Source organism: Phasianus colchicus, chromosome 4, assembly GCF_987193195.1.
Source record: "Phasianus colchicus chromosome 4, bPhaCol1.hap1.1, whole genome shotgun sequence".
Classification (NCBI taxonomy): Eukaryota; Metazoa; Chordata; class Aves; order Galliformes; family Phasianidae; genus Phasianus; species Phasianus colchicus.
In genome coordinates, this window is record NC_143439.1 from 26,151,798 (window position 1) to 26,177,847 (window position 26,050).

A 26,050-nucleotide genomic window follows, 5' to 3' on the forward strand; every position below is an offset into this window, starting at 1 on the left:
GTAAGAAATACCTCGTGGAAAATATTTTTAGCACAGGCCAAGATGACTGAATAGCTATTCAAGATGAGTTTTGAAGCTCTGAGATCTGTGTTCTGAAGTGGACATCAGTGTGAGCCATGTCCCATTTGGCTGTAAGTGGTTAAAGGTGCCCAGAGTGCTATTATGTGAGATTCTAAGATATCCAGAGAAGCAAGACAGGAAAACACTGGGCATTTGGAGGTCAACTATGCAACTTGCAGAGAGCATACAACTGGAACAGCTCTTATGGGTGGAGCACTGTTTCCAGGAGTCACTGTACACAGGGTGGTGGCACAGCACTGCTGGAGCTGATCCTTGATATGGAGGTGCTCAGAGGTGCTCACTACTGTGCTGCTCCTGCCTGACCTGCCCAGTGACAGTGGTGGACCTGCCCATGTTCCAGGACACAGGACTGCTAACCTTGTTCAGCTCCCACCCTATCTGCCTAGTGGTAGTGGTGCAGCTGCCCATGTTCTGGGAGTGCAGAGCTGCTTCCCAAGCTGTGCACCAAGAACTCCAAAGACTTTCTGTGGTTTGCTGGCCAAAGACTCAGGCATCCCCCTGGGTGCTGCTGGGAGCACCTGGCTGAGGTTTGCCTTCTTAAGGCTTCTGGCAACGTGGTCATGAAGGGCTGTACTAAAACAAGGGAGGAGCTTTGCACTTCAGTTGTCACTGCAATCTTCACAGTTTGTGAGAAAGTGGCACTGTTGTGAATTGTGGTGCGCTGTTCATGGACACACAAGTCTTCGTGGTATTGGGCAAAAATGTTGTTAGAAATGAAGTTGGCTTCTGATAGCTGGAAATGAGCTGGAGAGGCCCGTGAAGCTGAAATATACGGAATGGACCAGGCTCGCTTCTAGATGGAGCAAGTGTACCAAAAGGCACATAAGTTTAGTAAGAACCAGGGTAATGTATCCTGTTCCGATTAACTACAGCACTAATTCCTACCAATCTATTGGGTGAGCTGACAAGTGTCTTGAAACTTGTTCAGGTAGTGAAAAAATGTACCATGATCATCTTCGAAGCCAAATTTTTTATCTAAGTGTTGGTATTGTGTCTTACCTAGAGTTGGTGGGATGTAGAAGTGCAGGTATTGTGGAAACAGTTCATTCTGACAGTTGTTTGCTACTGTTCCACATTCAATGCACTACCTTCCAGGCTGTGAGCTTTTTTTCCTCAAACTTCTGAATCCTTTCCAAACAATCTCTTGATGCTGTTTGGATAAACAGCAGTCCTGAAAACAGAACATGGGTATTCCAACTAATTTCACTACTGCTTTTTTTTTTAGTTAAGTTCATTTTGAAGAAGTGACATTCTTTATCTATGTAATAGAAATCCAAATTGTGTAATACTGTCTCTGTGTTGTTGCTTGGTAGAACTCAGGGGAAGATCTGCTTGTTGGTATGCTTTGCCAATGCAAGAAATTATTTTTTTTATTTTGCAAATTCCAAAGACTTTCTATTCATTCCTTACAATCTGAAATGGTGGCTTGGAGGCTATTTTCACAGTTCAGTAGGATCCCAGCTGCAGTGGCTGCATACTTGAGCTTCTGAAGAGGGTTGTGGACAGAATGTTTGCTAAATGTGACTGCTAGCTCTGAGTGGTGGCTGCCAGAAGGCCATGGAGCACCACTGCCTGGTGTCACTCTGCTTTGGGATGGAGAAGTCGAGGTTCTTTCTCAAAGAGTAGGCCACCTCTCATGCAGGGGTCTAAGGAAATGTTCACTGGGATCTTTAATTTCTGCTGCCACTGCTCTTTATCCCAAGGCTATTGCAATATCTCACCCACTTGTCTGTGCTAATTAGCTGTATCTGAAAGTAGCCGTGCTGCTTAATTTTCTGCTGGGGAGCGTTAGTGGGATAATATCAAACAGAAGGAATTTTGAGAAATGGGATCATTGTTTTCAGGTTGCTATCCCACCAGTGCACAGTGAGAAAAATCCCAGACTGTAAAGCAAGCAGATCACGGGATATCTACTATGATTGCTGAGCACGTGATTCACACTTGTGCAGTGCTGCACGGATGCAGTGATCCTGGAGAAGCTGTACAGGGACTAATAAAGCCATGTGCAAACAATGCTTAGGCAGGAATTATTCTGCATCACTCAATGCAGATGCACCAGACTCAGAGCCACCTTCAGGTTGAGACTTGCCTTGGGTTTGTGTGATGAACCCTATTCCGTGTCTGATGTTCCTGCTTTAAAGGAACAGAGGAATGAAGGGCTGCTTCCAAAGCAGCCAAGCCTGTTTGTCAAGGAAATAATCTACATTTCATTTCTTCTGAAGAATCAAAGGAAGATTTGAAGATTCTAAAGAAGCTGCAAAATAGCAGCTCCTTCCCCATAGACATCTGATTTGTGTACCAACATTTTACAAATTGCTGGTCTCCAGAAGCTAGGTTAGAGCTTTACCATTGCTGGGAAGCAGAAACGAGACCTCCTGAAGGAAGCAAAGGTGCAGCACCTGTTTTACTGACATGAGATGGGTCACACCAAAGTGCTGCCTTAGGACTGCTTTGGCTTTCTACACTTTCTACAGTTCACAAGAGAAGGAAAATCTGTTCACTTTTTTGGCATTATTTTTACCCCCTTGCTCACTAATGTTCATCTTGGAGAATTGCATTCATCTGATCTATATTTACTCTTCTAGGTGGAGATGTATCAGATGGTAGTTCCTAAACATAGACAACTGTCACTTGTTTACACAGGTTGCTCCAAAAGTAATGCCTCCTGTTTATATCCATGGAAGCTATAACAGATACAAGGAGTACAATAACACTGTTTTATGGAGCAAATTCTTAGCTACAAAACACTATTTTTTTTGACGTAGTTACCATTGTTAGCTATGTATTTTGTTCAGTGATGAGCAAGAATGTGCATGTGGAGTAGTTGTGGGAAAGTTCACCCTCTACTGCCATACAACCAGCATCCACCTCTGATGTTGTGAGCTAACACAATAAAACAGGAGGCATTACTTTTGGAGCAGCCTTTGTATATATCTGGATCAGCTTTTGTGAATAAGGTATCCAGGTGGTTGTATGCAAACATATAAACTATGGTTTCTGCCACGTTGAGCCACAGCAATTTCCATAATGATAGAGTATGGGGAGAGAAAGTCCTCTGCAACCTGTGAGAGCAGCACACTGTGCTCTGTGCCTGTGTTCCTCAGAACAGCTCCTAACATGAGAGGCAATGATGTTGTGCATGATGTGCATTGGAAGGCTTTCCTTAGGTGCAGCTGTGAACTGCAGCACTTGGTAACTAAGATAAGAGTATTCTAAATAGCACCACAAAGAGAAGCATATAACATTGCCATGGAAATAGACTTATTTCAATTTTAAATGGCTGAAACAATTTGTATGGCAATTATGATGGTGTTCACTTCAGATGTGGGTACATTTCAATAATTATGACATTGAGTTAGGATTTGTAGTAACTGCTAACCATAAACACCAATCTCAAAGAGCAGGTAGTTCAGAATAATTAGTAAGAGTGTGTGAGAATATTAAGAATAACTGTCGTATGGGACCTTAATTTATTTCTTACAACTTACATGTACAACAAAAACCAAGCAACAACAAAAAGCAATGCAAGTTGCAATTTGTTAAGCTTTCCAAGTATTTTAATAGTACATCTGGTGGTACAGCCAGTAGAGTAATTAAAGCCCACCCTGGTGTAATTAACAGCTCTTCTCAGCTGTTTTTCAAATAGTAATGCTCACCATAGAGTGTGTCTATATGACATGCTTGCAGTTACTTTCTCCTTCTTACTTCAGACACTTGGTGGCAACAGGGGAATGGGAGCTTTCAGGATATCACTTGTAAACAAGCAAAGGGGGGGGGGGGGGAGGCAGGGATGGTGTGATGCACACTCATGATGGCACTTGTGAAAATCTTTACAGCAATCAGTAGTATGCCTCTTGCACTAACCATTATTAGCAAAATGGCTGCTTGTTACAGTTTGTCATGCAATGAATTCCCACTCCTGCAAAAGTAACCTGAAATTTCAGTTGGTTACATTATACAGAATAGATACAAATATTAAATGATATTGTTACGTGATGTTAGTTCGTCCTACAAAGAGGTAACTTGGCAGCTGTTAACTAAATGCTTTAAAAAATAAGAAAAGAGATGTGTCTGTCTCTTAGAAGAAGCATTCAAGGTACATGCTAACTTTGGACAGCCACATAGCATGGGTAGTTGCAGTTGTCAGAGTTCTTTCTTTGACACTTCAGTAAGATGAGTGCATTCCAGTCCAAGTGTGATGTAGGCACCATAGTAAGGCTGTTTTGTGGTTTGGTTTGCTTTGGTTTTATTTGTTTGTTTGTTAAACAGCAACAACAAAACCACACCTTCTCTGAAGGAGTAGAGCATTTATGGCTGTTATTGCAGTGGGAATTTGTTTTTCTACAGACTCAGCTCTGTTTTGTTCTTTGCCCATGTTGAGAAGCAGAAAACAAACCAACCAGGAAGCTGTACTTTTTCCCACTGTGGTTTTCTGAAGTTCACTTCAGAACAGGTATTTTCATTAGAAGCTTCAGGTTGCAGTGGGAGAAGAAGGCTGAAGAGGCAACCTCACTGTGCTTGTGCTCAACTGTGCTTCTTGATGGACTCCTGCTCTTCTTGCAGCTTCTCAGAAACACGAGTTTAGGTGGCTGACCACAGGCTGGGTGGAGGTGTGTACTCCCATGGGGAAAAGGCAGCCTTCTGCAGGCAGATTGCTTTAAGCTGATGGGGAAAACATAGCCCAAAACTGATGCTTGGGTAATGACATTCACAAGAGGACTACCTTGCAACTCTTGTCCTGATTGTATCCTGTCACAGAATCATAGAATCATTAAGGTTGGAAAAGATTACTAAGATCATCTGGTCCAACTGTCAGCACATCACCACCATGTCCATTAAACCGTGTCCCTCAAACTCATCCTGGAACTACTGTGGATTGGAGAAGACTTCTGCTGTAACTTTTCACGTATTCTTCAGTACTGTCCAAATCATGGTCCGTTAAGCTTGTTGCCAGTTGGACTTGTCTGGATAAATGAATGAGAAAAAAGTTTCTGGAAACATTCTTAGTCAATCTCTTTCTCTCTTTTCTCTTAGAAGTGAAGAAGAAGGCTGGCTTCATCACTCCAGTGCCGGGAGGGGTGGGACCTATGACTGTTGCAATGCTTCTGAAGAACACGCTGATAGTTGCTAAGAAGCTCATTTACTAGAGGAAGTGGGCTGTCTCAGAAGAAGAATGCAAGTTGTTCTATTTATTGTAATACAAAACCTTTATTTTTTACTAGAAAGATATTTATTTCTACATTGTATTTATTTTTTCATGTAAACTATATTGAACTTGATGGTTTACAAAATGTTACAATACTTTATGTTACCTCCTGCTGACTTACTGTGAGCAACACTGAATTGAATGGTACAGACTTTGTTGGTACCATGTTGTTTGTCAACTGTGTGCTTGGAAGTGAAGAACTAAACTTGAATTCCAGAGCTTGAATTATGCTTGTATATTTTGAGATGGGATGCTATAGGTGAGATTATTTAAGCATTAGGTTCGCTCATCTGTATGAAAAGTAGGTTTCAACATACTGGATATCTGTTGAAGATGTGGAATGTTCTGGGTGTAATTTGAAGTTGGAAAACATTTAGATAACAGTGATCCAGAGTCTGAAAGGAATTAAAAGCTTGAATTTGTTTCAGCTACCAGACAGTAGTGCTGGCGGTGAATACAAATGCTCAGTACACATTTAAAGCTGTCCTGTATACTTCAATATTGGCTAAACTCTCCTCTGAAATGTATGCAAGATGTGTGCGTGAAGTACTTGCAGTTGTGAGGCCAGAATTGTTTTCTTTCCATGTCTGAATTTGGTTGACAGTGTTTTCGTGCATAATGCCACAGAAAGGTTTTGAGTAGGTGTCGTGGTTGGATTGGACTTCAGTTTGATAGAATGTCATTAAAGCTGCTATGTGTGTACTTTTTGTATAAGATGGAGGTGAAGAGGAAGAAAAAATCAAAAGTTTACCTATGGCAGAAATGCTTGTATTGGAATTTAAGCCATTTGTTTATTCTCTTGTCTTCTGAAGCAACATGAAGGGTTCTTAATTCCTGGTACAAGGCTGAGCCCTACGAGTATTTGTTGACAATATTTTGCTTCCTAGAGAGGACTATGTGAGATAATAATATGCTTGCTGTAAAAGGAAATAGAAATCATAAAAATAAATGGGAGAGGAATGATTATCAGTGTGTTTCTGTACCCTAAACTTTGAGTTCCAAAGGTGGATTCAGAATAGTCTTGTGCAGTGTAAGAGTCAGAGAGTCATGTTATTGCTAGGATGCCACTTTTAATATGCATATGTTGTATTGACTTGAAGAGCCTACCCTGGTTCCCACTGAAGCCAGCGGGAGTCACTTTGGGCTGCTATCTCCGTATTTTTATCTTGGTTGGGGTAACTTTATTTTAATCAAGAGCCTTTAGTGTTTGCCAGTAGATTCAAGACCACTCAAAAAAGTAAGAAAACAAAAAGGTGTGCTAAATACTACTTATGTTTATTTAAAAAAAAGAAGTACATACCAAAATAAAAAAAAAAAAAAAAGAAACGGAGCATTGCTTCTGTGCTGCTTGTTTCTTCTGATGCTCTTCCTTTGCATATGTGCATTTTTTGCAGAATAGCTTGACAGATCCATTCCTAAGTGTATGGAACCAATGGTGCAGACACCAGCGTATCTGTTCAAAATGAGGGGTTATGAAAATGTTAGGAGTATCCAGGTGCAGATAATGCTTGGATCATTCAATCCATCATTGGCTCAGATGGAATAAAATTTGCCTATTCTGCTAACCTTTCTGTGAGATACTTTGATACAGTTTGGGTTGGATTTTTCCTTTCTATCTAAAGAGTGGAACAACAGCAGCCTTTTGCGTGTTCATTCATTACCTTTATTTCACCTGTTTGTATTGCTTTTCCAAATCCGTGTTCATTTATTTTGCTTTAGCTAAAAATAGAGTCTGCATTTTTGACGGAATAACAACTTGAGGCATTTTGCTTATGTCACTGGAATGAGTCTGCCTCTGTCATATCCTCCCAGCAGCTCATAGTGCGTCCTCAGCTTTTTCTCTTTTCACCTCCCACGAGTGAGTTAGTATGACATAAAGCCAGCAGGACCAAGGTTTCGCTTAGTGGCATGTTGTTTTCAGAGCTGTCAGACGCATCTGTTCTCCATTGCAACCTGCAGAAGGGTTATGACTCCTATTTCCAGCCTGCAAAGTGTGCTCATATGCCAGCATCAGGCCAGGTGGGGACAGCCACAGCCTCATCTGCTGCCCTCTTCTTGCCGCACCCACTGCACTGCCCAATGACAGAGCCACTGCTCACATTCACACTGGATTAAACTCCCATTGTGTAAAAGTATGTTGAAAGGAAGCTCCCTGCTTAGGACTGATAGCAAAGGTTCTGCAGGTAGCACAAACACCAGTCCTGGCAAGTGGGGAGTGCACAGGCTGCACTCGATCAATGTGCAGGCATGCAGCCATTCAGGATACTGAAGGAAGGGAAAAGCCTCCTGGAATGCAGCCCATGAGCATCAGAACACATAATTAAAGTGTGCATAACCAGCTTGTGTTTTTCCCTGAGCTTATGAAGTGGTTACGCTGAATCCCATACATCACCAAAGAGCTTGGTGCAGAGGGAGAACTCAAGCTGACCGGAGTTGCTAGAGCATCTGTCATTAGGTTTTGGTTGAAGAAAAGATTAAGTTTGAAAAGTTTTTTATTTTCTGGAGCTCACAGTGGGGAAACTGAAACTTGGAGAGAACATAGCAGCTCTCTTACGGTGAGAGTGAAGAGTTTTGAGGCTGTTGATCTGTTCTTCCATTATTGAGCTGAGCCTTCCTGGTGATCTGCGTGATCTGCCCCAGTGCTACATAACAACGTTGCAGAGGGAGCAGTCCTGCTTGTTCTGAGCTGCCTGTGACAAAAGAATTGACAGCATTTAGGGCTGTGTAGAGTGGTGTTAAGAAACGTGTATATCAGGTATTAAAGACCTACAAATACTTAATGTAAAAAGCATGATCACTCTCACTGTGTGTCTGCACAGCTCCAGGTGGCCACCCTTGCACAGCTCCAGCTGCGATCAAAGGCCTTTTGCTGGCAGTCACTGATGGGGAATATCACCGTTATCTGTCTGATCACTTCTCAGTCTCAGCACGACTGTTCTCACCATTCCTTTTCTGAATGAGGAGGAGCTGAATGCAGGAGGAACTGGAGCACAGCAGGGGCTGGACCCTGGCTCCTGGCATCTGGAGCCACAGGCTGAACGCTGACCACCGCCTTTGGAAGTAATGTAAGGCTTTATCACCAAGGGACCAAAAATCTCATTTTTCATGATATTGTTTGTTTTGCAACCTTCTGGTTTTGCCGTATATCATTGATCTGCTCTGGCAGATGCCAAGTCTCTCTAAAACTACATCTCTGCATGCACAACAATGCCCACGGGTAATAGGAAACTGGGGTTTCAAGAGAAAACCTGATCCCAGTGCTAGATAATAGCAGTTTCCTAAATAAATGTGTGGTTGCCCTAAGGGCTGAGCTTGCTGCCAGACGCACCTTTTTTTGATTGGTGAGAGCAGCAAATGACGCTTCGTGGCGTATAAGTGCAAGAGAAAACACAGCAGCACAGATAAGTGGAGCCAACGAGCACCAGCAAAGGAGAGTTGCAAAGGTGCTAAAGCAACTGCTTGCCATGGCATTTGGAATGCTCATCTACATTTTGCTGAAAGGTGGGTTTGGAGGGGCTTTTCCATGTCGTGGTATACCTGAGGAAGAGATTAGTCTTTCTGAAATAAGCTGTAGGGGTGGGAATCGTGGCAGTGTGAAGCAGATTTGTTTCACTTCTTTTTGAAATTGGACAAGGTTTTAAAGATGGAATGGAACCAAGGCCTGGCTAAAAGAAATTTCTGTGTTAAATTGGTGCAACGTTATTTGTAGTACATTGCAGGTATCTGTGCCATAAGTTACATAAATAATAGAATGGAGAACAGAGTGGATGTGCGTTTGGGGATTCTGCAAATGTTTGTTTTCCCTACAATCATAATAGTAGCTCTGTAACAAAAGGAGGTTTGAGGCAAGAACTTCCTAAACCGTGCATTTCTGCATTGCATCAGAAGTGCATGAAATGAGTAAATGTTATCTGGATGAAATGAACCTTGAATAGCCATGCTGAGTTTTCTGTTTCAGTCAGCATCTGTTTGCATTACACAGCAATGGGGGCACTGAGTGAGGACGCGGCTCTCACTGTTTCATCCCTCAGCACAGAACTGTGGAATAGCTGGACGAAAAACAACACTGAAGGTATTTGTGCTTTGTTCTGTTTATTAATCACTGAGTAAAAGGAGATATTTTGAGGCTGTTTGGGATAGATTGCCTGCAATTTTGATGGTTGTTTTTATTTTCAGTAATACCTGGTTTCTGTCTGCCTTCAGTCTGAATCTTTATGCACTCAAGTGAGAATGCAGCAAACCAACGTAAAGTGATGCCACGTTCATTGCTGTTACTCAGGAGTTTTTCTTTGTTGCAGTTTTGCTCTTGGCTATCACAGCTTCTGCAGCCCTTCTCAGAGTGCTAGCTCTCTTTTCTCTTTCTATTCTGACTGAAATGTGAACTCAAGCTATTTACCTGCCAACATCTGAGCCCAGAGCGCTGTGTTTAACCTGCCAGCTGCATTCTTGATGTTACTTCAGGTGCTAATGATGTCATTGCTTTGGGGAGAGCCATGCAATCTGGACCTGAGGTTTTGGCAGGTCAGTAAAGGAGGAAAGGATTTGAACTGTGATACTCATTAATGTCTTTGTACTTTTAAAAGAACATATTGCATACGAATCATCTTGTGCTAATTTTAGGTCATCTGTCGTGCAAGCTTTCTTAGCAGATCCATATGCTGTTTATTTTTTCTCATAACAAGTCAAGCTGCTGAGCTCTGTTCTCTTCTTTTATCTAGTTTCTCACAGTGGTACAGTTTTACAGATATATGTGCATTCATATGTATGCTATAAATGTTACACTATTACTCTGTGTAATATATATACAGATGCTCACACATACACATACACACACACATATAAATATACAGACTTACAGAAGTCAAGGTGCTGTTGATTTTTTGACAGCAGCAGTTTGACCTAGCAGTACAACACTTGCATGCTCGCTTAGTGATTTGTCTGTGATATGGTTCTTCCAGAGCATACAGGAATTTAATGAACTATGTAATATGTGTTGTTACTCCAGAAGTACCCAGTAGTATTTCTAGAAAGCAGGAATTATGGGTCAGATTTTAACAAATAAGAGATTTTTGTTTACAGGAGCACAACCATGACTGCCATTGTTCCATGTGTATTTATGCTAGTTGCAGTTGTGCAAATCAACTAGGTACCCATGCTTGTAGTTAGTGAATGTTTCCCTTGGAAACATCAGGCAAGAAGATGAAAAAGAAATGCCAGAAGAATCACCAAAGAAATTGAATTCCTGGGTAGGACTCACTGGAGGAGCTGGCAGTTTTCTGTGGGAGGTTCATTTCTGCTCAAGGAAGAACAAAATCTATTTGCATCCCTCCTACAAGATCATGTCCTGTTTCCTTATTTTATACCTCACATGGGCCTGTGTAGCTGTGCCAGGGCTAGGAAACGTTAGGCTCCATGATCACAGAATCATAGAATCACCAAGGTTGCTAAGGACCTCTAAGATCATCCAATTTAACCATTTAGCTATCCCCAATAGTTCCCACTATACCGTGTCTCTCAGTACAACATCTACCCTTTCCCTGAAGATTCCCAGGGACAGTGCCTCAACCACCTCCCTGAGCAGCCCATGCCAGCACTTCAGCACTCTTCTGGAGAATAAATTTTTCTTAACATTCAACCTGCATCTCCCGTGGTGCAGCTTGAGGCTGTTTCATCTCGTCCTATCGCTAGTTATGCAGGAGAAAAGGCCAATCCCCACCTCACCACAACCTCCTTTGAGGCAGTTGTAGAGAGCCATAAGGAATTTCCTGAGCCTCCTCTTCTCAGACAGAACAATCCCAGTTCCCTTAGCTGTTCCCCATAAGACTTTTGCACCAGACTCTGCACAACTGTTGCCCTTTTCTCAATGTGCTCCATGGCCTCGATGTCTTTCTTGTAGTGAGGAGTCCAAAACAGAACGGAGTACTCAAGGTTCAAGGTGGATCAGACACAGGGGAAAACGATGGTGGAGAGGATGCTTGGCTGGGAGCTGACTAAGCAGGAATAGAGAATTTCAGGCACAGCTTCAGCTGAAGGGAGGTCTTTGTAGCCTTCCTCTATGTGACTGTAGGGAATGTTCCGACCCTGAATCTGACTCATTCCCTCCCCTTCTGATGCTCTCATTCTTCTCTGAGCACCATATTGAAGGCTGAGCTGTCGTGGCCTTGGTGGCTCGCTCTTCTTGTTGCCACTTGGTTTGTGTTGACGCGCCTTGGCTTTCAGGTACCTGCAGGTTTTAACTTCGTGTCATATCTTGCCAGGTGGATCTGTTTGAGTGACTCAATTGCAGGCAGCTGTCAGGTGCTTACACAGCATGCTTGTCTGTCTTTCCTCACGGGACTTGAAAGGCACATGTGTTTGTTCAACAGCTTGCTTAGTATCGAGGTGGATAACGTGATAGGAGTTAGCATCATGCTATGGGATGGGTTAGAAAATCTTTGTTTTTGAGACTCATCATTCTTTTGAAGGTCATCATTTGTACTTTTGCAATGTCAGAATAATTAACACTTAGGATTTGTTCGTGTACGCATAGGATCAGATCTTGCAACCAAAACTGGACCAAGCTCTTGCTACTGACAACGATGGAGGCTGTGGTCTGTGCAACAAAGTGTCTGTCTCCAGCACTTTCTATTCAGGCTTCTGTTTTGGGCTGACCTTTGTTTCTAAGACAGTGTTAACCACCACGGTCCACAGGGGAAAGACGTTTTCCTGCTTACAGGAAGGCAGCTTTCCTCAGCAGTGGGTGGATGGTAGGCTGCCATCTCCTGGCAGAAGTGGTGTAAATGAGGATATTGGGCTGAGGTCTCAGCAGAGGCACCTACACATCCTACATATCTGACACTTGTATTTGCACCTTTTCCATTTTTTTCTTTATGGCAGAGACCTAAGGGCAATACTATGACAATGTAATAAACATCTTCTCAGAGCCAGGTGGAAGAGCAGCAGGGATGGGCAGTGAAAGATTTTACTTGAGGGTCAGGTTGAACTGCTTCATACTGTGTGGTTTGGCCCTGTTGTGCTGGAAACTGAGGAGAGCCATGAATGAGTGTGAATGGCTTGTTCCCTGAAGCTCTCGCTTGCAACATCATGAAAATCAGCCCTTGCAGTTCTCCTCAGCATGCTGCTCCTTGCAGACGTTCTTGCCATGTGTTTTATCTCGTACTTTCCCCAGCAATGAGCATCATATTCATCATACTGTCCTGTGGACTGAGTAGCATCATGAATCTCTTCTCATGAGATCAGCCTCTCCTAATCTACCTCTCCAAGGCCTGGTCCTCTCCTGATTGTGCTCTTGGCCAGTGAGCCCAATGTCTTGACTAGCATCTCTAGAGTGTGTCTGCAGTGCTCCCATGCCAACCAAATGGGTACCAGAGCTCCGTATTGGAGCTTGTGTGCCATCACTGCTGGAGGCTCCCTCACAGAGAACATGATCTAGGATCCTGAGTGTGTCTGCCCTGCATGAGGCTTTCTGAGCAGGGACAGCATGCTGGTTCCAGTAGATGGGCACAGGCTAGCAGTTGTAGCGTTGTTACTTCATTACTGTTACAGTGTGTAATACAGAGAATAGGGCATAACCTTTGGCCCCTCCGTTAGCATGTGTGTCATTTTATAACTGGTACAAAAATGTGCATCTGAGGTATACCTTCTAGCACTGTTTCTAACTGTAGGTCTGCTTTATCCCTAGCGTAAAGATGACTTGTGAATCTTTTTTTTCTTTTAATCATGCAATTTTCTTAGCCAACAACAATTTCATTTTCAAAAGAAGTTGATTTCTACCACTTCCACAGCTTTCCCTGGAAACAAGGAGCTAGTCCATCTGTGCTTTTCCAAGAAGATTTGAATTGTCACTTGTTCTCTGTAAGTCTCTCCAAGTCAGGTTTCTCTCTCAGATTTTAGAGGACACTATTTTCAAAGCTTTGATGTTCAATTGGATTAGTAGTGACAGCATCAAACCTGTTTGATATCCAAACCAACTTCATGGCTGAAGTTGTGAAGTGCCTCAGCAGGTCATAGCGTAGAGCAGCTGTTTACCGTCACTTGCCATGTTTGGGATGCAGCAGCACAAAGGACAAAAAGTCACCAAGCTGAGTGCACAGTTGGATCATGGCTAAGGAATGACTCAGATTAGAGTTTGCTCAGGAAATGGGGGAATTGGTCTTACTGCTCCTGAAAAATGTGTCTTGACATCTCGAGTTGACCACAGAAGGGCTGGAGGCGTACATATCTGACAGTCTGTTCTTCAGTGTACCATCTCTGAAGCTTGATTCAGCACTTAGTCAGAAGGAGGGTTTCTGCTGTTGCCCCATTGCTTCATCGCTGAGCAGACCTTGTCACCTTCCTGCATGATGTTATTTTGATTGTGGTCATCACAGAAACGTGGTGTTGGCATATGCTCAGTTAGGAAATTGCCATCAGTCATATCTAGGACAGTCCCCTGAAATACTAAGACCCTCAAGTTTAAACACTGAGCAGTTGTGGCCCTGGCTTACTCTCACATAGAAAGGCCACGTGGGGAGTGCTGATTACTTAAAACCATAACTGGACACTCTGCTAACATAGAACCATGGAGAACCATTCATCACTAAATTGTAGCTGCAGCACTGATAGACAGGAATGCACTGATTTGTCTTGGGATTGGAAGAAAAAAAATAATTCATTATTTGAATTCTAGCAGGGAAACATACTGAGAATAACTCTATGCTGCCATTGTAACCCCCGATGTTTTGGGATATTTTTTTCTGATGGATTGCATGTTGGATAATGCCAATGTTAGCCAGGGTGAATCTTCCATAATCATTTTTATACACACCCCTCATTAGGAATTAATTTATTAACAATTTGTTCTTCCTCCAAAGCCAAATTGATATGTTGCAGAAGTTTGTTCTGATAAGCATTGTGTGAACCATCTTGAGAGACGCATCACAGCAAACTTAATATATTAAGTTTGTTTCTGCAGGAGATGTCTGTTCATCTTGAGTTGTGAAAATGCTTACAAATGCTTTCGTTTTTGTACTTTTTCTAGATGTAACATGGCTTTTTTCTGTGTTCACAGCAGAATATGCAGAGCAACCAAGGCTCCTGAAGCTCATGCAGGCCTGTCTGGAGGAACACCACAGTTATTGCATAAATGGGCTCTGTGCTTTCCACAGCGAACTGAGGAAACCCATATGCAAGTAAAGAGCATTGCTTTTAAGTACCCTTCTTAGAGAACTGCCAACAGTGGCACTGTTTCTTTGTCTGCCACAGGTTACTGTAATTTTCAGCAAAGCAAAACTTACATGTGCCAGTGAAGTTTTTTCAGGCTTCAAATTTGGCGAAGTCTGGAACGCTATTGGGATACCAAGGAAAGGGGAGGGAGAGGTGTTGACTTGATGGTATCTCACATCAGAACTGTGAAGGGGCCAGGATATTAGAAGATGTCAGCTGAAGCTCCATCACTTCATAGCTATTTCCGTACCAATCAGAACCATGGTGTGCATCTCTAAAGTACTGAACAACTTTGGAGATCACAGGAGCTGAGAATCAGCAGGGCACACAACTCTTAGTCCACACCCTCTGCTATGAGGGTATGTTTAGATGGTATTTGGTGCTGTGACTGCAGTACTGGAGCTAGCTTTAAACTAGATGGACTGGGACAACTGGTAGTCTTGAGGAAGAGGCTCTGACCAAGCACCACATTCAGCCCTTCCTCGTTCAGACTCATTCTACATGGTTTAAAACTACTTAAAACCAACATGTATTTCTGAAATAGAGAGCAGAAGTTCTGAATAGTTTTTACATGGTGTATCTTTATTCTGCAGGTGCCTTGCAGGTTACAATGGAGAGAGGTGTGAACATTTAACACTGAATTCCTATGCGCATAATTCTTATGAGCGCTACATTGCTGTGGGAATTGGCATAGGAATACTCACAAGTGGGATACTTGCAATCATCTACTGCTACGTAAGAAAGAGGTATGGGAAATATGTAACCTCATTGCATTGATCTGATTTATGGGGGGAGGAGAACAGTGTTGTACAACAGCATTGGGAGCACGTTCTTGTCACTGCTGTGTGATCTTAAAGGCACCGATGCTCAGTACTTCTGCTGTCTGTTCTGCCAGTTGTATAGCACAGTACAATTTTACTTAAAGTGGTTTTCACTGGGGCTACTTCAGTGAGTTAAGCAATTAGATGGAGTTCTGTTCAAACTACTATCGTTTCAAATTTGTCTAATGAAAATGTTACCAATGTCTTCTATTTTAGATGCAGGAAATTGAAATCTCCCTACAAAGTCTGCATGGGAGAGACAGCGCTGTGAAGCCCTGGCATCAAAATGTTTACCAGTGTGTCTGTAAACAAGAGGCAGTTCTGTTTCGAGGGCCACTCCACGCAGTCTAGCAATGCCCCAGCCTCGCTGATGGGATGAAATAAAGAGAATGACAGAGTGAGGGCATGAATGGAGCTCCTGCAGAACTGATGGGCTCCATTTGCTTCTGAAGAAAGACTTAATGTTTTTAGACAAGGTTGCTAGATGAGCGGGTCAGAACAGCGGAGAATACTTGCAGCCTTCTCAACGTTCTCCTGTGCTTCAGATTTGATGAGGGGAGAATTGATTTCTTTCACCTATTTTCAGTCATTTCAAGCCCTACTGGAGTATTCTGCTCTGCTCTTTTCTATCTTTTTTTTTCCTTCCCCTTTCTGCTCTGGAGGAGAAAGACCACCTGTTTCACAATGGAACTGTATTCTGAACATCACATGCTGATGGGAAGCTGTCTGGATTCTGCTGTCACACTGTTGACTGCCTTTCAAAAGGAACTGGACATCTTTCTTCCAATGGATTATTGAGTGCACTCACAACAAAGAACACAACTCCTCCCAAACATCATAGGGTGGCTCATTACATTCCTGAAACTTAAAGCAAAACTTGCCTTGCTGCACTCTGATTTCAGAGCAGGACTCTGGTTGCTACAGAAGCTGGAATTATGTTATGAAATTTGCTAGAGCTTTGCCAAGGAAGCAGAACAGCTTTACTACTTTCTCATATTACATGCACAATGTGATCACTCAAATAAGAAGGAAAGAAATGAGCATAGGGATTTTATTCCACCCCAGCCAGACAGGTAATTTATTATCAGATGCTTGTTTTGCTTCATCTTTCCTACAGAGAAGTGCAAAGGCAAGAAGAGAAGATTTTGTTCAAGGAGAAGGGAAGAAAATTGGTTCCAATGATGCTGACACTAACTGTGATTTCTCACTGATATTTGGAGTTGCCTGCCAATGCTAATGGGACTGGAGATGGCTCCCAGATACTTTTTTCATTTCAGCTGTTGCACGTTGTAGGCACATCTTCCATGCTTAGTCATCTACAAGGAAAAAACAGTTAGGTACCTTGGCAATCTTTGTGATTGTTATGGAATGATACAGGCTCCTAATTTAGATGAATTGCTGGGAAGTTTAATTTCTTTGTTCCATGAGTTTGTTTTTACCAAACGATGAATATGATTCCTTTATTAAAACAAAAAACAACAACAACAACAAAACCAACTGAGTATTTATAAGACTACAGTGGTAGTGGTGAAATGTATATGAAAGACTAGGTTTTAAAAGGGTAAATGTGCTTAAGCACTTGGCTGGTCTGAAGTTGGTGGCTTTTCACATGGGGGTTCCTGGTCAGTAGCCGAATCCTGAACTGAAATGCCTGTTAAAAACTGCATATCATCAGGAAAGCACAGTGAGATATCTTCCTCTGAGAAAGTTGTAATTGCTGGTCAGTCCAAAAGAGGAAAAGCTGCAAAACATTTGTCATGCAGGTTCATCATCTTCTCTTGAATGTCTCTTCCTGCTGTCACAGAGTGATGGGTTTTTGTGTATGTGTTTTAAACATTTGTGAATTCTTTCATTGATGTATTTGACTATCCAGTAGTGCTTCTTGAAAGAAGTTTACTTGCTGCAGTGAGATGCTCTGTACCTAGGGAAAGGCATAGCGACTTTTTCTATGTTTTGATAAATATTTAAGCCAACTGGAAAGGAAGGTGTGTTTCAGTTAGGGAGAAAGTTAAACACTGTGCAGTGTTTTCTTATGGTTGCTTTGTGGACTTAGCTGTGTAAGGGCAGTCTGTGAAAGCTGGTTGGGGTTTTAAGCTAATGGAAGAAAAGCTCAAGAGCAGAACACCAGGTGGGCCCCTGCTGTGCAAAATGAGACTTGGTGTAAGTAAGGGAGAGGAAAACAGAGAGACAAAGGTGGGGAGAAGGAAGGGAAAGAATATTTTTGCTTTATATCTCCTATTCTATTTTTCCAAATGGTGCTGAGGCTTCCAGAAGTGGGTTACTCCCCACTTGGGTGCTATATGTGCTTAAGCCCGAACTGGGAGCAGGCTGCCAGCATCTTGCCTGCTCAGGGGGGCATCTTCCCAGATGATGCTTTTTGTCAGTCTGCAGAGTGTTCCCAGGCTGTTGCCTATGTGGAAGAAGAGTCGTTGCTGCAGTTCTGAGGTTTTCATCTGGCCAATTGGGTCTGAGGCATTGCTGCAGGAACGACTCACCATTGAGTGTGGCTCAATGCAGTGACCACGCTGAGGAAATCCATCTGCCTCAGATTTCTTTGTGGAGTTGGCTGTGCTGAGCCCTGCCTCCATCAGTGACAGATGCTGCCAAGCTGGTATTGCCTGCTGCTGCTTACTGTGCAGAAATTCCTGCAGAACTGGCCTTGCAGAGGAGTGGGACCATCTTTCCTGCCTTGTTTATCAGACTCCTGTAATGGCACACAGTTGGAAGCTGCACGTGCCAAGAATGCTCTCCTCTTTGGGAGGAGACCCTGTGATTATTTGGCTCCTGGGCAGTCTTGTGTCAGGCTTGTTGGGGTCAGCAGCTCAGTAGAGGTGACAGACAGACACTGAAGGCTGAGACTACCTTCCCAAAGGGCAACAGCACCTATGTCATGTCTGACCTGGCTGCTGAAACCACACCATGTTTTCTGGCAGTGCATCACTCCAGCCTGTCTGTCCTCAGGCCAAGTCCTGGCCCTGCTGCATAGGTGCCCGCTTTCAGCATCTCAGCAGTGTTTATTGCTACCAATGCAGGGGCTCAGGTACCTGTCTAGTATCCAACACTCATTTCCTTATGAAACATCTATGTACTCTGCAGTTTCCTGACCCCAGCGTGGTCCCCTTAGAAGAATGGGGTACGAGCCTGTGGGAAAAATGACTGTCCTTGCAAAATAATATTTGTTGTGGCAGAACAGCTGCTTCTCATGCATATTAAAATAACTCACCTGAAGAGTGCTGATGTGCATGGCATAAGGTCACCTAGTGTCAAGTCTGAGCCATATGATACTGGATTGTGTCCTAAGAACACTGCAGTCTGAGCCCATTGCGTGTAGGGTCTCTGATGGTCCTGTTTCTTGGGGGCTCCTGGCTCAGAGCAGAACAACTTCATGGCTGTCTTTAGGAAGGTCAGCTTGACAAACAAGAAATGCAGAGGGAATGTACAGGTTATTGCTAGCATCTCAAAGCTTTGGGTGGCCCTAAGCTGTGATTGAATAAGTGGACCTGACAACAGAGAAACTGGAAGTGCTGTTTGCACAACTCTGTAAGCACTCTGAGCAGTGGATCACTGATGGCACCTGCAGTGATGTGTGTACACGTCACATTAGCCTGGCTCTGAGGAGGAAAGCACCTGTAGAGGTCTCCATTGTACTGTAAATCCAGGAAATCATTCAGAGCTCCTCTATGACCCAGTTAACAAACAAACAGGGGGAAAAAAAGAGTGCAGGTACTCATTAAAAGCTCATTGTAAGTAGTCGTTAATTATCATGACAACAATAAAATCTTGTATTACGACAAGACTTTGGCTGCTCCTACTCTCGCTGAATTGCACAGGAGCAAGAAGGCTCTGTGAGGAGCAGATTTTGGTGAGCAGAAGGACGTGTCACAGAACTGCTGATGCCTCTGGTTTGGGCAGAAGAGGAAGATACTGATTGTGGTATTGCTTGGAGAACTGTTCTTCCTAGCCCATTTTGGAATTGCTGTGCAGATAGAAGGAGCACCCATCCACTGGAGCTCTGGCTCAGACTCCTGGGTGGAGAGCTATGTTTCACTCAGTTCATGTGCTTGTGGCCATGTAGGCAGGTGGACCCCTGCGAGAAAGGTGAGGTTGGATACCCACAGTGAGAGGAGAACGCCTCTTCTGGAGGAAGTCAGATGGAACAAGAGGAAGGAAACAGAATCCTGGAAAAGCAAAGTCACTAGACCTAAGTCCCATAAGGCAAAGCACACGTGTAGATCCTAGCCCTCAGGCCACCCACCCTGGACCCAGGTGGTTGTAAGGGAAACAGCAGAGGTGTAGCGCCTGAAAGAGACCAAAAAAAGCCCACCTGGGGCAGGGCTGCTATCTTTTGGGTTTCTCATTAGTGAAAGGATGAAAATCTGTTAGCGCTTTTGGTCACTTTTCCATAACCCAAAGTCTAGATCTTTTGTCTTTATTGCTTCAGTTGGATAAATGCTCTCATAGAAAAGGAAGTCAAAATGTAGGCAGGAACTAGCACAGAAAAATGTCAGTGTAATACCCCCTGTCATGGAGTTTTCCTTGCAGCTCGTTTGCAAATGTTGGTTACGGTCTGTGTCTGGCTGTTACATCTGCATAGGAGCAGCAGTTCCCTCAGCCACCCTGAGGCTGTTGCATAGCCAGTCCGAAAAGATTGCTATATGGATTGATTCAAACAAATTAACATTTCAATTTAAGGAAGAAAGAAAATTAAAAATTTACCAGAGAATTTCACAAACCAGGGCAAAAGCAGTTTTAAATGCTCACTATACAGTTCAGCTCTGCAGTTCCATCTTTTGGGAGTTTTTAATCTCTATATCTCTCTCTTTTTTTTTTTTTTTTTTTTTTTTTCCCCACTGTGACAATAAGGCCACCTCTGCAATTGACTAGGAGCTCTGGGATCTTTCTGCCCTGCTCAGTGCAGCTGTGCTGATGCCTCTCTGTAGCTCTTTCTGAGAAAAGCACAACCAAGGCTGCGACATGAGCAGACAGCACTATGCTTTGCAAGAGCATCTGACTAACTCAGGCAAAGCTAATTTGTTTGACATCATTTCTGTACATAAGGCTATGTCTGTTTGTGTCTCACTGTTATGAAAAATCCCATGGTGAACCACATGTCAGTGACTTCTGCCAGCTGTTTGACAGAGCTCAGTGGCAGATGTGAATGAGCACTGCTCCAGGAAGCTGTCCAATAAATACTAATCTCAATTTGGAAGGCTATGGGCCAACCCATAGGCTGAGCAGGTTGCTGTGGTGTCTTTGCATAATAGGGAGGACCTGGCATGTTCAGTGCATCCTTGGTTTGCTAACCTGCAAACAGCCAGATCATGCTGTTTTTGGCTAACAGTTCTTGTGCCTTTTTCCACTCTTTGAGACTATGTCATCATGTGCTCATGTCATAGAATCATAGAACTACAGTATGATTCAAGTTGGAAAAGACCTCTTAGATCACCAGGTACAACCACCAACCTATCCCCTCTATAGCCATTGACCATGTCACTCAGAGCCACATCTCTGTGGATCTTGAACACTCCCCCAAGGACAGTGACTCCACCACCTTTCTGGGCAGCCTATGTCAGTGCCTCACCACTCTTTCAGAGAGAAATGTTTCCTAACATCCAACCTGAGAAGGTTGAAGGAATGTCTGTATGAAGGATGGTGTTCAGCGAGCAAAACATGAGGAAGGTGCCACGTGGCCTGTTCTTTTTGGAAATCTTCAGCATCTCACATGTTGGTTTGTTGGGTGCAGTCGCTGCAGCTCTGGCACAGCACCTGATCAGTGTTGCTGTTGATCTGCATGCCCTTATGCTGAATAACGCAGATCTAGAAGAATATCCAGCCTGCTTTAATACTGTTTTGTTTTTCCAGTAAGGAAAATGACTGCAGGCACAATTCCCAGCTGAGTGTCTGGTGGCTGTGCCATGGCATCCAATCCTTTTGTCTAACTTCAGTTCAGATCTGGGTCTACACACAGAAGCAAGTCCAGTGATGGCTGTGACAGGTGGAGTGGTGGCTGTGGAAATCTCCAGGTAGGAGTTTCTGCCAATTTCTCTTGCAGATTTCTCACAGCAAGGGGCAGAACTGTGAACTTCAAGATAAGCATGAATATGATGATAAAGGTGAGTTAAGCCTTGCAAAAGGCACTGAGCTTAATGGACCTGTGAGATTTGTAACTTCCAAACTGATCCTGTAAAACAAATCAGGAGAAACTGGGCTGAATGTTACAAAGCAGCAGACTCCCAAGGAGCTGTGGGACTGGAAATTCTCCTGCCCTTTCCCCTCGCCTTGTTAATGCTTCTCCTGACTTTTTTGGTGGCACGTTCGTGATTTCTCATGTGCAAATATGTTTGAATGTTCTCTTCCCTCAGGCACTTCTCAGCCATCTGAATGCCTTCCTCCATCACCAACTGCTTTTTCCATCAAGATTACAGCAGCAAAAAATGTTCTCTATGGGCTGGGTGCTCCCCTGTGCATGAAAAATATGTGCAGGAGCCAAGAAACACCAGGAGTTTCTTCCTGATTGTTCCAAATAAGAATGGACAGTGACGCAGGCTGGGAGGACAACCTTGCACACATACATGCACGTGCTCTGGAACGGGCACAGAAGTGCCCATGAACTCAACAAAACCATACAGAGTCTGGGAGTAGCTGGATTGGGCTGTGTGGCCCTGGGTGTTAACCAGGGCAGTTTGTGCTGGGTTGACCTCTAAGTTCACTGAGGCAGAGGAAAGATACACCAGTGTGGGAAACAACTATAAACTGCTCAGGTGCACTCTTGTAATTCAAACTACAGCATGGAATGTCCTGAAAGAGTTATTCATGCACCATTTAGGGTTAGTTTGGTTGCTTTTTGAACCATTAAGCTTCTGTGAAATGTAGAAATTGAATGTCTCCACTGGAAGTCTTTTAAGAGAAATAATCATAAGGTGGGTATCTGGGATTCCCCTGTTAGCTCTGGCTTGACTCCCAGCCCTGCTGCAGCAAACCTCCACTGACTTCAGTGGATGTGGTCCTGGGCTACCTGCATTGTCTGCATCCTTTGGATGTTCAGTCATTTCTGTCTTTTGAGTGCTATGGGATTCTTAAGGTGTATGGTTTTCTTTTTCTTTTTTTAATTATGAAGCACCATGGGACATAGGAAGAGCATGAAGGAAGAGGTGCAGCAATTCAGAGGTGGAAGTGTGTTCTCCATATTCTTGGAAGGTTAGAAACCCCAGGTGGAGGTCAGAAGTATTTTTTCTAAATATGGGGATAGTTTGGAAAGAGCCTGCCAAAATGCTGATCATTTTTCTACCAGCTTCACTAGGCTTCGGAGCAGGTGGGTGGTGGCTATAACACTGGAGAATCCAGGAGCATCTGCTGTGTGTGTGCTAATTCCACCACTCCTGTTCCTACAGAACTGACATGGAAATATACAGTCACATATTCAAGAAGTCTAATGTTCTATCCATATGTAAGATAGAGTAATTTCAATTTTAATATCCTATGCTGGTTCAAAGCTGATGTGCTGACCTACATCCCAAGGATTCTGATAATACTGAATAGCAAGTTTGTCTTTAGTTTCTTGCAAAAATATCTGTTCATGTAGGGCTCAGTATCACACCATGTGAAGAAAGCTTTGCAGAAAACATAGCATTATCCTCAAAAGAATGATGTATGGAACACCTCTTGGGAGACCATGGTCCTGAGAGCCTCATACATGCCTTGGTCTGGTTCCTGCCTTTGACTGCCAGCAATGGGTTGGACCAGTGTGCAGAGTTCTGCACTTGTGTGTGTAACAGCTGTAGCAAGGGATGCAGCACAGAGTCCCAGATGCCTCCTAATTAATGACTATTGACTGCTGCATGCAGAGGTAAAACCTCTGTTTTCAGCCAGAGCAGAAGACAATGACACATGGAGCTTTTTCACGCCGTACACAAAACCTTGAGCCCACAAATTAAACTTCCCAGAGGATTATAGCCTTATGCAAAATGATACTGTCATACAAATAAGAATTACAATTCCATATGATATAATGAAGATCCAGACAAGGGTTTCCACATCTCATGAGGATCTGGGTAGTAGCTCCAACACAGGTCTACCTCATGTAGACCTCCCAGCTCTCCCATTTCTTGTAAGGCAACAGGCTGCCACAGTTCAGGGGTCAAGGCATGAACCGCAGGCTTACCTGCATGTGCTAAGCGGGAGGAGGCAGGCATAGGAAGAAAGCAAAGCTTGGTTCTTCTCTGAGAGCACCATGAAATCTCCCAGCTGGCAGTGAATGTATCCAAGGGACAGAGTGGTGGCTACAAATTGAACCCCCACATACACCACACCATCTGCCTTTGCTTTGCTGCCTGCCTCCTTTAGCTCTCCCACCCCCAAATAGCCAAGGGGCAGTTTCAGGCGTTAGTAATTTAAACCAAGTGGTTTTAGGAATGCTTTGCCCCTCTGCAGTTTTCATCAAATGCACTGTTTTATGTTAGCACCTGGTGACTGCCAATTTGGAATGTTCTGTTACTGGGGCTGTACATCCTCCTACTATGGTTGCCTCCAACTCCCAGGCTCCTTTGGTTTTGAAGGCTTACATCAGACTTTTAGGCACTGTTGAGCAGTTTCTGTTTATCAGTTTACCAGGTAAGGAAAAGGTGAGCAATTTTTATGCTTTAAATGCTTCTCATATCTCCCCAAGGGCATTGGATTAAATCATTTCTTAGCTAGATATACACTCATAGTGGGTGTAAGTTAGTTTCCTCCTGATTTATCTGCAAAGCTATCTGAAGGACAGCTGAGTTCATAGTGCAATACACAGAACAAGTGCCATCAGGGCTTCACAACAATATGTTGTATCACAGTATTCTGTGATATTCTTAAGATTCCCTCATGTGCTCGAGTAATATTGAATGTTAGATCAATTATTATTTCTCGAATGCTTTACTGTTACCTGACCTTAACCTATCACAGCTGTTGCCTGGAGCTACAGTTCCTTAAGGCACTAGTGTTGGAGCTGGGGATGTGCTGTCAGACTGCTCTGTATTAATGCAAACCCAGCAGTGGGCTATTCATGTTTGTGCTGGGAGTGACAGTTTACCAGTTTATGGGCAGATCCTTACTCGCTGACCACCAAAATGTCCTCTTTTGCAACACTCAGGGAAGTCCCAAGGAAATTTTAGAGAGACAGACTTTTTCCACATGTATGTGCTAGTCTGGACACTCACGTGTCCCTGTCTCTGTTTAGCTGAAGGGAAGTTTCTGTGAAGAACAAAAGGTAATGCAACAAACTAGGTAAGGCATAGCAATGGGAATTTAGAGCTGTATAATTCCCTTGCTATCACTGAATATGGAAAATGATGACAAAAATAGTGCTTTATTTCTTTGATTCCTTGTTCTCCAGGACACAGTCTGAAAATGTACTAACTCCAGAATCAATGTGTGGAAGCTAGGAAGTACAATCATTGGTACATGCAATTAGAATCATAGAATCATTTGAGTTGGAGGGGACCCTTCTAGGGACATTCAGTCAACTCCCCTGCAATGAACAGGGACACCTACAAGTAGATGGGGTGCTCAGATCCCCTCCAGCTTAACCCTGAATGTCTCCAGAGATGGGAGATGGGCAACATGTGCCAGTGCCTCTCCACCCTCACTGTAAAAAAACTTCTTCCTTACATCCAATCTCAATCTCTCCTCTTTTCGTTTGAAACCATTTCCCTGTGTCGTATCACAACAGACCCTGCTAAAGAGTCTGTCCCCTTCTTTCCTACTACCTGTCATTAGATGCTGAAATGCTGCTCTCAAGTCTCCCCAGAGCCGTCTCATCTCCAGGCTGAACAGCCCCAGCTCCCTCTGCCTGTTCTCATAGGAAAGGTGTTCTATGTTCCATCCCTGGGGTCATTTTAGTGGTCCTCCTCTGGATGTGCTCTAACAGGTCCATTAGTAGCAGTCGTTGTGGTCAGAAATGGTCGTGCAATGTTAACAATGAAGTTTTAGTAAGAGAAAGACTTATTGCAGATGAGCATATACTAAACTGGTCTATCGTGAACTTGGAAATCCAGCTGATGGATTTCCAATGAATATTTACAAATCGTTAGCATCCTGTTTATGAAAACTGTAAACAATTGAAGGCCATGGCCTAGAGGCTCCAACCTTATTTAGATCTACGTAAAGGACAGTTCCCACATTTGCAATGCAGTCAGCGATGCTGGCATGTCACATGGTTACTGCACATGGTCATCAGAGTTGCTCCAGTGTAATCAGATGCATGCCACCGTGTGCAGTGCATTGTGTAAGAGTGCTCTATGAGAGAGGAGAGACAGAATTGCGCAGAGACCTCTTTTCTGATGTAGCTAACCCACGTGCCCTTTAAAGGGGTTGATTTGGAAAGACAGGCAATTAATTACCTTTGCATACAGTAGTCCTTCCTGGAAATTGCTCTCCTTGGTCCACACAGTGGAATGTTATGAGAACAAAGCAGTGAGGGCTGAGAGGTGTGGATGGAGCAAAAAGTTGGGCTGTTTTCTGCATGAGCTCTGCTGCCTGGCATGTTCCACCTGAGCACAGGCCATCTCTGGTGCTAGCTTATGCTCTGTGTTGTGATTGATGTCAGGCTGCCTGTACACCTGGTTGGGCAGGGTGGATTAATCTGGGTGTGGAGCTGGAACATGTGTTATGTATGAAGGGGTGACCGCAGCTGTAGGCATGCTGCAAGTTGGTGGCTGAAACTGCCTCATCCCGAACATCCAACGCACAGCCTCTATTTAGAATC

General features: G+C 43.5%; 1 protein-coding gene across 5 annotated transcripts in view; it reads left to right on the forward strand.

Moving 5' to 3' along the window:
* LOC116231077 (epigen) overlaps window positions 1–26,050 on the forward strand; it is a 58,072-nt gene that overhangs the window by 19,071 nt on the left and 12,951 nt on the right. For 2 of the 5 annotated variants that reach the window (XM_031596627.2, XM_090138944.1), the window contains one exon: window positions 5,116–9,264. The exons of 1 other annotated variant lie outside the window; for it this stretch is intronic. In XM_031596627.2, coding sequence (XP_031452487.1) covers window positions 5,116–5,228 — 113 coding nt within the window. In that variant the 3' untranslated portion in view covers window positions 5,229–9,264. 2 more of the 5 variants (XM_090138945.1, XM_090138947.1) reach the window with 2 other exon arrangements.